This window comes from Mastacembelus armatus, chromosome 16, assembly GCF_900324485.2.
Source record: "Mastacembelus armatus chromosome 16, fMasArm1.2, whole genome shotgun sequence".
Taxonomy (NCBI): Eukaryota; Metazoa; Chordata; class Actinopteri; order Synbranchiformes; family Mastacembelidae; genus Mastacembelus; species Mastacembelus armatus.
The window spans coordinates 13,938,042-13,953,587 of record NC_046648.1 but is presented as its reverse complement, the minus strand read 5'-3'; the positions used below and the strand labels follow the sequence as shown (position 1 = coordinate 13,953,587).

Sequence of the window (15,546 nt, the reverse complement as noted above, 5' to 3'; positions counted from 1 at the left end):
AGACAGTACCCCTGGATTGACCGGGGTGGTGGTTCCTCTTTTTAAGAAGGGGGACTGGAGGGTGTGTTCCAACTACAGAGGGATCACACTCCTCAGCCTCCTAGGGGGGGTTGAGGTCTATGCCAGGGTGCTGGAGAGGAGGATCCGGCCGGTGGTCGAACCTCGGGTCCAGGAGGAACAATGCGGTTTTCCGTCCTGGCCGTGGAACACTGGACCAGCTCTACACACTCTCGAGGGTGCTCGAGGGTTCATGGGAGTTTGCCCAACCAGTACACGTGTTTTGTGGACTTGGAGAAGGCATTTGACCGGGTCCCTAGTGACATCCTGTGGGAGGTGCTCCAGGAGTATGGGGTACGGGGCCCTTTGCTGAGGGCTATCCGGACTCTGTACAAACGGAGCAGAGATCCTGCCTCAGGTGGAGGAGTTTAAGTATCTTGGGGTCTTGTTCACGAGTGAGGGAAGGACGGAACGTGAGATTGACAGACGGATCGGGGCATCGGCAGCAGTAATGCGGTCAGTGTACCGGTCCGTTGTGGTGAAGAAGGAGTTGAGCCGGAAGGCGAAGCTCTCGATTTACTGGTCAATCTTACGTTCCTACTCTCACCTATGGTCATGAGCTTTGGGTCATGACCGAAAGAACAAGATCATGGATACAAGCGGCTGAAATGAGCTTCCTCCGCAGGGTGGCCGGCGCTTCCTTAGAGATAGGGTGAGGAGCTCGGTCACCCAGGAGGAGCTCGGAGTAGAGCCGCTGCTCCTCCATATCGAGAGGAGTCAGTTGAGGTGGCTCAGGCATCTGTTTCAGATGCCTCCTGGGCGCCTGGGAGGTGTTCTGGGCATGTCCCACCGGGAGGAGACCCCGGGGGAGACCCACGACATGCTGGAGGGACTATGTCTCCCGGCTGGCCTGGGAATGCCTCGGTGTCCCCCCAGAAGAGCTGGAGGAAGTGTCCAGGGAGAAGGAAGTCTGGGTATCCCTGATTCGGCTACTGCCCCCGCGACCCGGCCCCGGACAAGCGGACGAAGATGGCTGGATGGATGGATAATTTTAGTACTTCTAGAGGTTTTCTCTTTAGGCACTGGTTCAAATAAGAGTTTTTCCCCTGCCTCTCTGCTTCTTACACCAAATAATATGACCTTTTTCTCCTACTTGTTTAAGCCCACAGTTTTTATGAGGGGAGGGATCCCCACATTAGGTTCCAGCCAAAGACCCTTTTTTAACAGGAAATATTTTAAATTAAGACGAAATGCTGTGTCAGATTGACTTTACTTTTACGAATCAGTCTTTTAACGTTAAAAGTCCTCCCTCAACCTCCCTCTTGGTTGTGTCCAGCCATCCATGAAAATGCTGCTCAACATTTCATTACAACCAACAAGAAAGTGACCAGTGAAACAAGTGAAACTATTTCATACAAGTACTGTACTGTAGGTAGCCGAACACTATTTTAATTATTTATTTTCATGTTATAAATTGTAACAGACAATGTACAAAAAAAATAAAGTATGGAACATATTCATGTTATTATTTGATTGCAAATTTACATGTCAATTGCAAGTTTGCAAGAGTTTTTCCTCCCCACTGTCGCCAAGTGCTTGCTCATAAGGGATTTGTTGGGTTTTTTGTTTTTGTAAAGTGCCTTAAGAGGATTTGTATTGTGATTTGGAGCTATACAAATAAAATTGAATTGAATTGAAATTGAAATCCAAAAAATATATATTTTCTTTTTCACTTTGGGCATCAATGTAAACAAAAAACAGATCTAAAAGTTACCTGTTGACACAGACAATTTACCTACAGCACAGAATTTGGCTGAATTGGATGAATACTAAAAGAGAAGAAATTATCCTTTAATCAATTTTAATCAAGGCATGATTGAACTTTCCACTGCAGTTCAAGCAGAGAGGCAGTTTTAAGAAGAGCAAAGTACTCTTTCTTCCTGTGAAATTTGATGGAATAGAGGTAAAAATGAGTGCATTATAATGAATGTATTAGACTTGATTCCATCAATCGAAAAAATGTATTAGCAGAAAGCATATCATTTGAAAATAGTTGATGGCTAGCTACCTAATGAATATACTGAATGAATATATATACTTCTAAATACAAACCTGTCCTTAAAAAAGATATCCAGCATCTTTTTTTCTTTTTCTGTCTTTGACAAAGTCCCATTAGCAGTCAAGTTACTGTCAAGTACTATTAGATTATGACACTCAGAAGCATATTACTGCATAACAGGTCTCTGATTTATTGTTCAGATCAGCAGTCTTGAAGGTCAAGATCACCAGATAAGGAATTCAGATTATTTGAAATTTTCATAAGTCTCTGTAGAGTCTGCTTTGACTTAATAAGGATGATTTTTATTTTGTTTGCTATAAAAGTCAAACATCCAGAAAACCAAAGGGGCAGTTTAAATAGGTACTATGGAAGTTTCCATCAGAACAGTATTGTCGCGGTTTCAATCTGTAGAAATCTGAGAGGTTCCTGAAGGTTTATATGAAGAGTTTTATGACTATACACATTACAATACACACATTATCAAATGCTGACAGGCTGCAATGTAAAAACAATTAATGCATGAACTGTTCATCAGCTCAAGACATGAAATCACGTGTGTGTGTGTGTGTGTGTGTCCGGGAGTTCATAATGAATCTTACAAATTGAGGATAAGAGTTATGATAGTGAGGTTAATCTAGGTCTACACTAATTTAGCACTGGCTCATCAGGTTGACAGGCTGTGTGACCGTGCCTGCATAAGCATCTCTGTTTGTGTGGGTATGCTGAATGTTTAGATGTATTTCTATAAGTCTGCCTATGCATGTTGATGCATAGGAGTAGAAATAATGTGAGGTGTAGACAGTGAAGGCAAATGAAAGCTCTCATATTTGATTTTTGTGTTCAGCAGAAAATGGGGAACCATGTGTCAGCAAATGGCTATTGACTTCACACATACAGTGCACATACATGCATACAGGCTTTGATGCATTCATACCTTTTCGCATGTGCAAACACACACCCTTCTTTCCACATATATTTTTTACTGCTTAGAGGAATTACCATACCAGGTGAAAAGAATGAGTTGAAGAACAAGAACGGGTGCATAAGTGACACACACAAACATATTTCATATACATTTACACAGCTCCTGTAGAAACTTTCATAAGCCCAAAGATTGACAAATATGCAGCATTCATTATCTCAATCCTATCACCCTGGCAGCACTTAAACGAAGTCTGCTCTGGGTGATTGGATCATTTCGAAATCCTGACTTAAGCCTGCAAGGCAGAGCAATACCAACAGTACACACACAGCAACACATGATCAATGTATATTAGTTACTTTTCTGTTGATTTAAAAATAGGGGGAGCCCTGTCAGCTTTGTTGTTCCCTCGCCTTCTTTTCACTCACTTTGACTGCAAGCTATTTACCTGCAGATGAAACATGCTGGAGCCAGGACAGTTTTTTTCTCTTAAATCTGTGTGTATATTTTATATGCTTAAAAACTGATGCCATGTACAACAGGGATTGTTTGATGTTTGTGTGTATGTGTCTGAGGGGGCAGGCAGGGGTCATTTTCCCTCTTTCCTGCATTGCTGTCTTTTCTCTCTTTTCTCCTCACTTCTGTTCCTGTGTGCAGGAATATTACTGAAGCAAATTGGGGCCAATAGACTCTGTCACTGCATGAACCAGGGCTCAGCAAACAGAAAAGGAGCAAACCAGAGAGAGAAAAAAGAGCAAACATAGAAAGACAAAAAGGGAGATAAAGTAAAGAAAGAAAGGGGTGAGTTGGAAGAGGTAGAAAAAGGCTGGCACAAAAAAGAGCTGGCAAAGAGAGTGAGAGTGGAAGATGGAAAGAAGAATGAGAGAAAGAAGTGACAACCTCAAATTAAATTCCCATCATGTACATCAGTGTAGAACAGAATTCAGTAGTGTTTATTGGCATCCCCTACCCTCAGGGAAATTACATTCTGAAGCAGAGCATGGCATGAATGCACACACTTCCCTGAGCACATGCGTACACACGCACACATAGACACAAGCAAGACCATAAATCTATTGTACACAACACTGTGCATGTCCTTAGACCAAAAAAGGCCTTCTGGCTGATGTGAACATGCAGTCAGGCAATTTATCCCCTGAGGTCTATGTGCCATTTGCACAGTGCATATTTATGCATATCTGTCTATCCATGTGCTACTTATGTAACTTTATACATCTATGTTTGTGTGTGTATGTCTGGAACTTTTTCTTCACATGCACATTTAGTACTGTACAAGCAGTGCATTTCGGATACTCAGTTTTTTCTGTCTGTCAGCTGCAATCACCTCTTTCTCTGCAGTCAGACTCAGGCTATTTGCTGTTGCAGTACATACATAGGTTTCTATTATTGAAGCTGTATTAAATGTGTCCCCAGGCTTAAGTTGCCATGAGTACAGGGCTCCAGTGCTGTTGTCCAACCTCCAGCAGCAGCAGCAAAGTCAGTGTGTTTTAATGGGAAGCCGTTTAACAGTTTTATGCAGAGCACATGTAGAGGCTATTACTGCTGATGTCTCTGGGATGTAGATTTGCTCTAAATGGCTAACAGTCTGCCATTCTTTCAACCCCCCCACCCGTGTTGCTTTCTATCTGTGCCCTCCCCCAACCCTTAATGTCTATTTCAACTCTTTTTCATTTCTCTTTCCCAATCCCTCCAATGTCTCCATTTCTCTCTTCAACTAGGAGTGTGCTGAGAGGTCTTTGGGCTGCTCAGTGGAGGATCTGAGGGCGCTTTTCTACTGTGAGCTGTGTGACAAGCAGTACCTCAGACACCAGGAGTTTGACAACCACATCAACTCCTACGACCATGCACACAAACAGGTATATGGGATGCACCTCAACTTGAGCTAGATATACACATGATATGTAACTGTACACAGACATTATCTCTTGTCGTAGAATTTGGGTGTGTTAGCCTTACGTTGATGGAAAGTTCCTTTACATTTTCATGTCAATCTGCCCATTTGGCACAGTTGCCCTGCAGGTAACAGCAGGAGTGCGACAACCAGATCATATCTTACAAGAACACACAGAGGGGGAGCACCTCAACATAAGGCAGACACAAATACAGTATTGCATTTATTTATTTCAGATTTACTTTTAACAGGTTAACATCTTAAGACAGCATAAGATAAATGACACTGATCACACAGAAAAATTTTGTCATAGAAGCTAAAAATAAGTATATACTCTAGAGCGTTATTGTCATTGTTTGGGTTCTACAGATGTTCTTTGTACAAAAGTAATAACTGTAACATTTATTTTGTTTGTTTTTCAAAGTCCTATATGGAGAAAGTATTGCACTGATGTTGTCATGAATTGATTTCATATTATTTCCAATCTTATTTTGAAATGCACATCATAGTAATTTTGGTCAAGTTACTTCCTGCTTACTAATCTTCCACGTGCAGCTCAGGGGAGTATATAGACAGAAGTTCAGGGCTGCACCAATTGCCAGTTTGTTTATACTGTAACCTAGAGTTCAGTCAGCTTTTGTGTGGGTATGCTGAATGTTTAGATGTATTTCTATAAGTCTGCCAGCATAAGTATGCCTGATGCATAGGAGTAGAAATAGTTCATGTTTGTGTATGACCCTCTGCTATGTCTAGGATTACTCTTGCCTATTCCCTGGAATTTTGCATGTATGGACTGATTACCTGGTTTTTGACACATTGCTGGTTTGACACTGCCTTTTTCTGCCTGTGTGAACATTAAAGTTTATCTTACCCAAGCCTGACAGGCTGTGCATTTGGGTTCACCTATTAGCAATTCCTAACAGATGTTTCATTTTGCTGGAAATTGGGCTTGTACACTTGATGGTGAAGACGAGATGAAGAAATGACAATAACATATTATTAAAGAAAAAAATATGTTATATTGTCTGTCTGTGAACAAATATATTTTCCTGGTGCTTCCTTAAACGTTATTCACAAACAGACATGTAGCTGACACTAAGTTATACTAGATAGTGACATTACTTATCTTTGTAGTCCACATGTTAGAATTATTATGCCCAAGCTGTGACAAAATCCCACTAACAGAAATCAAAATAGAGTTATTTAGAATTTGGAAGTGATATCAGTATGTAAAAAGAACTGTTGTAGCAAAACCCGTTGGATGAGCAATAAAGAGAGTGCAGACAGATTGTCTTTTCAGAATATATTTCTTGCAAGAAAGGAGCAAAACAGAATAGAACATAATTGATCAGTCTTCCCCAGTTGTTCCCCAGTTGCTCAGCTCCTATTAGGCTGAGGCCGCTACTTATACAGACATGCAAAGTAAATGCAAATAATCATTCACATAATCAGATAATTAAGTCTGTACTTCCCTATTGTTCTACAAAGTGATTCCCTAATAATTCTAAAACTCTATATTCTCATTCGACAGTTAATCCTCCATCCTGTGTCATACTTGTCCCTTCCTCACACTTAGTGTCCTAAGGAACCTTTAGCCCAGATACTCCTCACCAACATCCTTGAGAACACTGTGTCCCTTAGTGTCAGACTATACTAGGTCAGGAAGAACATAAACATCAGATATGATTATGAAAAACACATGAGCCTTAGTGAACTCTGTGAATCAACCTGTAAATGAAAACCAGTTAAACCTGAAAAACCAAGAATATAGTAAGAAACAATAACAGTCATAATCAGTAAGAATAATCAATCATTAAAACTCATTTTTCCATTACAGAACCAATCACAGGTACTGAGTATATAAATTGAAAAAAAAAAAATATTATTTAACCATGTTTTTCTACTGAGGTATCTAAGATCCAAAACAGAAATAGTGAGATGTCTTATTTATGAGATTGTTAAAAGCAAAGCAATTCTTATAAAATTCATGAAATTAGAAAAAGTCATAATATATCAAGGTGATAAAACAATGTTAAGTAGATTTTTTAAAAACATATACTTGGGCCTCTAGGACCAGAAACAAAACATTAAGGGTAATACTGCATGAAAAATAAATAATTAGGTTACAATAAAATAATACATATTACTTAGGAATAGAATCAGGTGAGGAAAGTAGTTTATTCTTAGCCCAGCAGCCAATGGAGATAGGAACCAAAGAAACTAGAATGAAAACAGTAAAAATAATCACAATTTGCACAGGATTTAACTATTGATTAATTTTCAAATTCCAAAATAAAGATACATGAAAATTCTTTTTATTTTCATTTCATTGCCTCAGCCTGAGAACTTTGTATGTATCTGGTACATAAAGATGTGAATTCACTTTATTCCTCAATTTGTACTCCTTTCAAAAGTAAATGAAACATTTTGGAGAAAATAAAAGAAGGAGCTATTAGTCATAGCTCAAATATGATTCTATTATTCCAGTTTAGACAAGATGAGGCCAATGGACCATTAGGAAAAGGCCCAACAGTAGGTTTTCTTCTGCATTGTGCTTTCACATCCATTTTCATACACAACTTCCACTCTGGACTAACAACCTGAAGGTTCTGCTGATAGCATATTCTCTTACAGCTATCTGTTGGCACGCCAAGACACGCACTCACAAACAAAAACATAGACACGTGCATTTTCCCAAAGTACACACTTGTCCTCAAACACAGGAAATCTCTCAAACCAAGCCAAGCTGCATCCCAGTTCTGAACGCCCACACTGTGCAACATGAAATAAACATTAAATAAGACTGTTCCTCATCTGTCATTGTTCTTTGAAAATGAATTGAAGAAACTGCAGGCCAGTGTTAATGCGTTGATTTAGCCAGTGGCAACTACATGAAATGAGCTGAATGAGGCACTGAATTGACAGTAGCCACTAGCACTGTAGGAACACACACACATACACACACAGGCATGCATGCATAGTCTGCCTACCGAGCAGACAACAGATGAAATTCTAGCTGAAGACAGTTTCCCTTCAGAAGTATTGGCTTTGGAGAACAGAAGATGATTGCTCTGTCTCCTTTCCTTGTCATTGATTCAGGAATAAACATGTCTGAATACAGTGCTTCATCAGCATTTACTGCTGATTACAGAAATTGCTCATTACAACAGAATAAAAAAGCAGTCAGCCCAGCAGCATGTCCCTTCACATGTTACCTAAGAGTCCCTCCTTCTTACTGACCTAGTGAATATGAATCAACTCTGACTCATCCATGGTTGCCTCAGCCTGAGCACTCCTTAACACATCTAAAGGAATATTGATTGAGGCTTGACAGATGGATTGAGCTACACATCACAAAGCTAGACTGGCATGTTGGAGAGCAGGGCTAATATCACTTCCCACTGTTGGGGACATTACATCATCTTTGAAGACAAAAGCATCCACATTAAAGTGGGAAACAGAAATATCTCTGCCCTATGTGCTCAGTGAAAATGGTTCTGCATGCAATATTTTGTTTGGCTCTAAATTTAGCTACAGGTTTTCCTGCAGTGGGACCTGTTTGTAAGAGAGAACAATAACCTGGCAGAGTGTAAATGCAAGAGGAAGGAAGAAGTATTCATCTTCATATATTCTATCTATTATAGTCTGCTCTCTCTCTCTCAGTCATTGCAATAGACAGCGACAATACAGTCTGCGATCTTTTCTTCCTCCTCTTTCCTGGCTCAGTCCACAGCAGTTCATTATGTGTGTGCCTCTCTGCTTGAACATGATTAATATTTCCAATAGAATGAGTTTGACATCAAAGCTCCTTCAAGCTCCATACTGCACACTAACAAACACACACATAGTCTCACACGCCCTTACAATGAACAAGCACCTATACTGTAAGACATGTATTTTTAAGAGATACAACCACACAAATGCTGCTCTGTTGGCACATCCTTAATGCTGTCTTCAGTGAGCTGACAGTGGGATGTTAAGCATCAAGTGATAATGTAAAAAGACACCCGCTTGTGTAAGACTCAGCAGCGATTAACCTGACAACTGCCTGCTCCTACATAAGATCTGGGTGTGAAAGAGAGTGAGAATATAAATAAATCTCATGTCTGAGGGGCTAATGTGATGTGTGCAGTGCGCTTGTGTGTGTGATACATACTGTATGGGTGGATAATAGCCAAACATAATCTAAAACTGAAAGTGGTGTAATCCTGTTGCAGTTTGTACTACCCAATATATTCCCAAATATATAAAATAAACAACATATCCCAAACTTATAAACCATAGGTAGACTGCACACTGAAGTAATGAAAATATAATGGGAAGCAAAAGAAAAAGAGACAGGAGATAGGACATTGGATGGTGGTGCCCGATACTGCAGTTACCCCCAAAGTCCTGAGTTTATCCTTGTCCTTCAGAAACACATAGACACAACAAAAGTCAGGAACATACACAAGCACGTACACACACCTGCCAAGGATGGATAAAGGAGGGATTAAAGTGTGCCAGAAAAGGAAACCAGAGAGAGAGGCGAAAATCATTGTTTTCCTGGGAGGACTGGCTATAGACATATAGCTTCATGCAAATACACACATGTACACACACAAAACAAAGGTAATTGTTTTGTTCTTTCTTTGTTTGTTTTTTGGCAATTTATTGCAAATGAGGATTCACTAGTTTGCTCAAAATGAAACCTCTCTCACTAAGACAGTTTTTGCCAAGTTAGCGTTCTACATTTGTCAGACAGCAAATACACTCATGTAAATTTTTTCCAACCAAAATCTTTAGCCTTTTACCAGTGATCAGTGGCCAGGCCTTTGTGTTTGATGACATATAATTTTAGCATCAACAAATCAAAGACTTTAGTACACTCCAGCTCAAAAGCTGATGTCAGTGGATCAGACACCCTTGAAAACTGAGCTGTGATGAGTGATATCTTAGAAATGTCAGTGGCATAACACAAGATTGAAGACAGCCAAGCAAAAAGGAAATTGTTAGTCCAACATTTTTAGAAAGAGCAACATCACCACCCATGTCATGCATCTTCATTGCATCTGTAATCTACTATTCACCAGTTGAGTTGTGTTTGCTCTCAAGCTGTGTGTTCAAGGAAAGATGCTTTCTTCCAGGCTCAATGGAGATAATTGAAAATGAGTTTTGGAGGAGAACATCTGCACATGCTGCTGAGTGATGTATGTGGTTTGAAAGACAGCTGCCTGTAGGGAGTTTCCTAAAATTAATCTCTCACGCTCTGTTCTGCCCCTTTGTCCCTCTCATGTGGATCCCATCCCACTCATTGTTTCTGTACTTCCCTCTATGCCCCTTAATATCCATTTCCTGCAGAGGCTGAAGGAGCTCAAACACAGAGAGTTTGCTCGCAACGTGGCCTCAAAATCATGGAAGGACCAGCGCAAACAGGAGAAGGCTCTCAGACGCCTGCATCAGCTTGCACAGCGGCAACAGGAAAGCCAGAGGTGAGTGGGAGGGACAGAAATGTGTGTGTTTCTGTAGTAAGACCAGGGGCAGAACTTCAGAGGGGTTAGAGTGTGTCACATCTAGTCAACATTTCTCAGATTTGATGGATGCATCCACAGTTGTGAGAGCACTGTGAGAGTTGGTTTAGATAGGCCACAGGTAAACTAAATATAATATGAAGACCCATCCTTGCTGAGAGTAGATGAATTGTAGGAAGGGGAGATGAAGTTTTAGAGAAGAATGAACAGTAGAAAAAAGATGTTTTTTAACAAGTAAATAAAATAAATGAAACGAGTTGAATTTGCTGCTGGGTTTGCACTCGTAAAGCAATCAAAACAGAAGAAAAAAACAATACATCACGTAATAATCAACTTGATTGCATCAATTCCCAGTGCAATTAAATGTGTTTTATGACTACCAATATCACGTATATGTTAGTTTTTCCTATTTCTTTGTTTAGTGTATGTGTGTATTTCCATGAATCATTTCTAATTTCTTTTTCCTTTTTACCTCAATACTGTATTATAATACTAAAAACAGTACTAATCTCTGTGTAGGCTACATCATGACCACATATTCTTACATAGCTGCAAAGATTGTGCATGCTTCTACGTACTGTATAGTACATGTATTTAAAGAAAATTATAGTCAAATTTAATCTATACAATTTTAAATTAGCATTTTGTTGGTGTAGGGTGTATTCTTTACTTGAATGTGCATGTTACTCAGACTCAGACTTTTCATGGTGCCAAAACGAGATTTTCAGGGGTTGTTAAGTTCTCTGTAATTAAACTAAGACAACCTAAAGTGAAGTCAAATGCAACCAACTAAAGTATATTTTTTCTGTCGCCTCCTGTTCCAGAATTTCAGGAAGAACTTATGGAGTAAGAAGTACAGTCAAGGCTGTGAGCCAACAGCAAGATAGATACATAGACCACAGCCCTGAGGATAAGTCTGAACCCTTCAACCACACTCAGAGACCAGCTCCTATGCAACGCAGGGCAGCTCCTCTCACTCACCAGTCAAAAGAGCTATGTCAACCTAACACCCAAATACCACTGGCTACTGCTGTAGCAGAGTCCCCACTAATCACGCATCCGGCATCCAATACAGACCCTCCTGCAGTGAATCCCCAGTCTTGCCTGGGCTTGCATCCCCAGCTGTCTCATCCTGGACAGGGGAGATTGGGAGGAAGGCTTGGGGTATCGTTCTGCTTCTCACGCAGGGGCCCCAGGCTGGAGCCTTCTGCCTCCGTCTTCTCGGACATGGATGAGGAGGAGAGAGAAAAGAGAGAACGAATGAAAGAAAGGATAAAGGAAATAATGGAAGATATTGACAGGGAAATTGGGGCAGCAGAGGATAGGAAATATAGTGAGAGTGAAAAACATAAGTTGAGCTCTGACAGTGCTGGTCCAAGCTACTGGGAGCCAATCCCCAGAGAGACTGTGAAAGAAGAGGATGAGATTGAAAAAAGACACATAGTGAAAGAACACTCTCTTATTTCCACAAAAGCGCCTGATAATCAGAGCCATGATTCACTATTCTCGGCATCACAGACCCAGGTGACCATATGGGGCACAGCCTTAGCAGGGGCGCACATGGATGCCGAACACATAGATAGTGAGACAGAGACAGAGCAAAAAAGAGAGGAGAGGGGGAAGAGGCAATTTATGTGTGTACTGGGGAAAGATGGCTCTTCCAGTCTTAGATGGCCTGTCAGTTTGCTTAAGTTCACAAAATCTCAACCACAAATTTCCTACAGTTGCAACCCACTGTGCTTCAACCCCCCAAAATCAGAAGTTACAGAGGATCTGCATGAGTCACAACAAAATCAGTTGTGTGCCTTCTCAGATGAATCAACTCCACATGTGCCATCTATTCTTACACCAGACACTCATTCCTGTTTACAAAGATATGAGTTGAGAGCACACAGACAGAAAAAAGCTGAGGAGAATTTCAAGTCAGAACAACATATCAATGTGGAGACAGAGGCACACCTGTTCCTTAAAAACAAAAACCTTTCCTCTTCAGAAATGGGACCAGAAAGAGACCAAAACATGCTAAGTGTGGAGAATTGTGTGCGGGCAGTCTCCCATCCATTTGACCCTGCTCAAAGTGGCAGCTTTGACACAAACTCCCAGAATCCTCTGGGAGGCAGATTAGGGGATGCGAAAGGAATCAGAGAGAGAGCCATCACAGCCCTGAACTGTAAATTAGAGTCTGTCACACAGCCTGGCATACAGGGGATGGGCATCAGCCTCTCCAGGTGTGAATGTGAGCATGAGACAATGTGCAAGTATGCCAGCTCTCCGCTGCCATATGTGGGTGTCTCTGAGGCGTCATGCAAAAAGAGAAAAGCCACTACAAAGAAACACAAGTTGAGAAAGAGAAAGAGGGGCCAAAAGGAAAAAGCTTCAAACAAGTGCTCATCAGCAAAGTGCAAAATGAGGAGTGTTGTCTCTACAGTCTCCACTGGCAAAGAGAGGAGAGGAAAAGATGGAGGGAACTGGGGGAAAAAAATGAGGCAAAGGGAAAGTGGGGAGATGAGGGTGAGGAGGAGGGTGCAGAGAGCAGGGAGCAGCTGTCTCCTGGGGAGATGTGACGCTGGGCCAGTATCTGTCTCTGTCAGGAAGAGGAGGCCTCACAGGAGCCACAGCACTGAATCCCAGTCACAGCCTGACAGAGAGCAGGCAGAGCACTACAGTGCCTACTCCCAGCTCACCAGATACACAGCAGAGAGAGACATCGAGGGGGAGGGACAGCAAGATGGAGATGCTGTGACTTTTCCCTGGCGATCTCACTTCTCCTTAAACTCCTTCTCACCAGGATGTAACTCAAAGCTGTTTTGGGAAAGGGGTCACCATAGCAACCCCAGGAGTTTCATTGACTGTTGTTACCCTGACAACAGCTGTGGTAGCAGCCTGGTGAGAAAGAGAAAACTCCTCCACAGGGACAGGAAATTCATTCATAGTAAGAGGAAGAGTACAAGGCATCTTGAAGTCTGCGAAGAGAGAGGCAGGAAAATGCAAGAGCATTCAGACTGCAGAGACAGACACCTGATTTCAGATACAGAACAGTGGGAGTGGGTCAGGGGAAGTGAGAAAGGCAGGTTAAGGACTGGGTCGAGATCCAGAAAGAGAGCAGTGGAGTGGCATCGGATCACAAAGTTTAGCCCCAGTCCTACCAGCTGGAGCAGGAGAAGCAGACATTTTAGCACAGAAAATGCAGACTGGGACAGGTGCAGTGTAGACAGGTGGACATGGAGCAGCAATGATAGCTGGGAAGACAGGAGGACAGGGGCTGACAGGAGAGAAAGTCCGAACTGTATATGCAGATGTGCAGGTACCAGACGCTCAAGCTTAAGACACTTCTCCAGCCCCGAGTGGTGGACAAACAGGCAGATATACAGTCCCCAGAGTGTGATCAACACGAGGGCCAGCAGATGCCACAACCTGTGCTCCTGCAGCCCCTGCAGTAGCACCAGCATGTCTGAGCTGAGCTGGGAATGGAGCAGGAGCAGTACCTGCTCAGGATTCACAGTGGATGGATTAACAGTTAGCTCCCACTTAACCTCATCAGGAGTTCCAGGACTTTCATCAGAAGCCCCCCAGCAGGCAAAGAAACAGAGCAGCTCCACGCCCACATCATCTGGCCTTACCTCCTCATCCCACAGATCCACTTGTGCTCTGACACTTCCAAGCCTGACCACATGCCATTGTTGCACAAGACCTTTACAGCTAAAGGAGTCTAATTCACAGTCTGAGCTTAGCCACAGACTCTCTGCCTCTGACGTCACAGGTAGCACAGGTACCAGTCTTCGAGAGCTATCCTCCAGTAAGTCACTTCCACAGAAAGCAGCAAGGACATTGCTCCTCCCTCTCATAGGTAAACTACCTGCAATGCAAAGAAAAGTTAGGAGGAAAAGGGGGCTGCTGGAGAAGAGTCAAGAGAAGGAAAGAGAAGGGAGAGAGGAAGCTAAGAGTGTTGAAGTGGATGTTGGACTAGCTGTTGAAAATCAGAAATGTCCTCTGGACACGACTGAGTCAAACACTAACACGCCAAAGCTCTGCCAGTCACAGATTAGGACAGATGACAAACAGACAGGTGGAGAGACGTTGCCACCAATCAGCTTCACTGCTGAGGAGATGTACAAATATCGCCTCTTGCAAGAGCAGGCAAGAGAGCACATGCAGAAAGTCCTGGAACAGACACAAGACGGGGCAGATCCAAACACAAATTATACATACAGTACAGAAACAGAGAACAGTGGGGCTTCAGTGGAAAAATATACACCAGTACCTGCACACTTGCACAGTCCCTCACCGCCCCAAACCCTGTCAATTCACACAGATACGATAGAAAGACAAGCACAGCATACTCTCCAGGTCAGTCTTCAAATTCCACATGTGACTGTACAAGAGAACCTTACTCAAACCATGGCTCTGGGAGTTCCCAGCCTCTCCCCTCTTCCACCGTCCACCCCTCTCCCCAGCTTTCATCATTTCATTTTACAACACACAGCCCTATCCATGCCCCCATCCTCATCATCTTCTTCCACCTCACCCCCTTCTTCCGCCATTCACCCACACCCAGCTCAACTTCCTCACACCCTTCCCTCTATCCACCCTTCCCTCCCTCATCACCTTCAGCTCTCACCCTTCTCCATATCTTCTCTGGTACCCTCCATCCTGCTGTCCCACCATCCCATCCCTCTCTTACCTCAGTCCCCTGCTTTCCATGTGACTCCACTCACTCCACTCTCCCCAGTAGCTCTACAACACTTGAACCCACACCCTTTCATGGATAGAGCATGGCCAGTGAGGTTTCAACAGAAGGCAATATAATTTTCACAGAGTGCCTGCCATGTTTATTAATCTTCCTTGGCAGCACAGACAGCTGAGAGAGAGAGAAGAAATTTTTGGTTGGACAAAAGCCTGCTATTTGAAATCGGTATGTGTCAGTGCTTTTACTAGCATCAACCCCAACCCCAATTCACATATGGCTTCATACACACACAAACACAATCTGCCAATTATTGACTGACTGTTTTCAAATTCAAATGTTTCTCCATTTCGCCTCTGCTGTATTGCAGTAAAGAGTGAGAAAACAGACTTTGATCCTTTGCTATTTCCATCATTCCTCATTCAGACCGAGGATAAAGGGAGAAGTGCACCTGCTATTCAA

At 42.4% G+C, this 15,546-nt stretch overlaps 1 protein-coding gene across 1 annotated transcript in view; it reads left to right on the top strand.

The window, feature by feature from the left end:
• Nucleotides 1–15,234, top strand: part of znf804b (zinc finger protein 804B) — a 53,417-nt gene extending 38,183 nt beyond the window's left edge. Inside the window, 4 exon segments of the mRNA XM_026317826.1 lie at nucleotides 4,718–4,855; nucleotides 10,231–10,361; nucleotides 11,225–14,969; nucleotides 14,971–15,234. Of these exon segments, the coding sequence (XP_026173611.1) occupies nucleotides 4,718–4,855; nucleotides 10,231–10,361; nucleotides 11,225–14,969; nucleotides 14,971–15,105 (4,149 nt within the window). The 3' untranslated portion in view covers nucleotides 15,106–15,234.
• The last annotated feature ends 312 nt before the right edge of the window (nucleotides 15,235–15,546 follow it).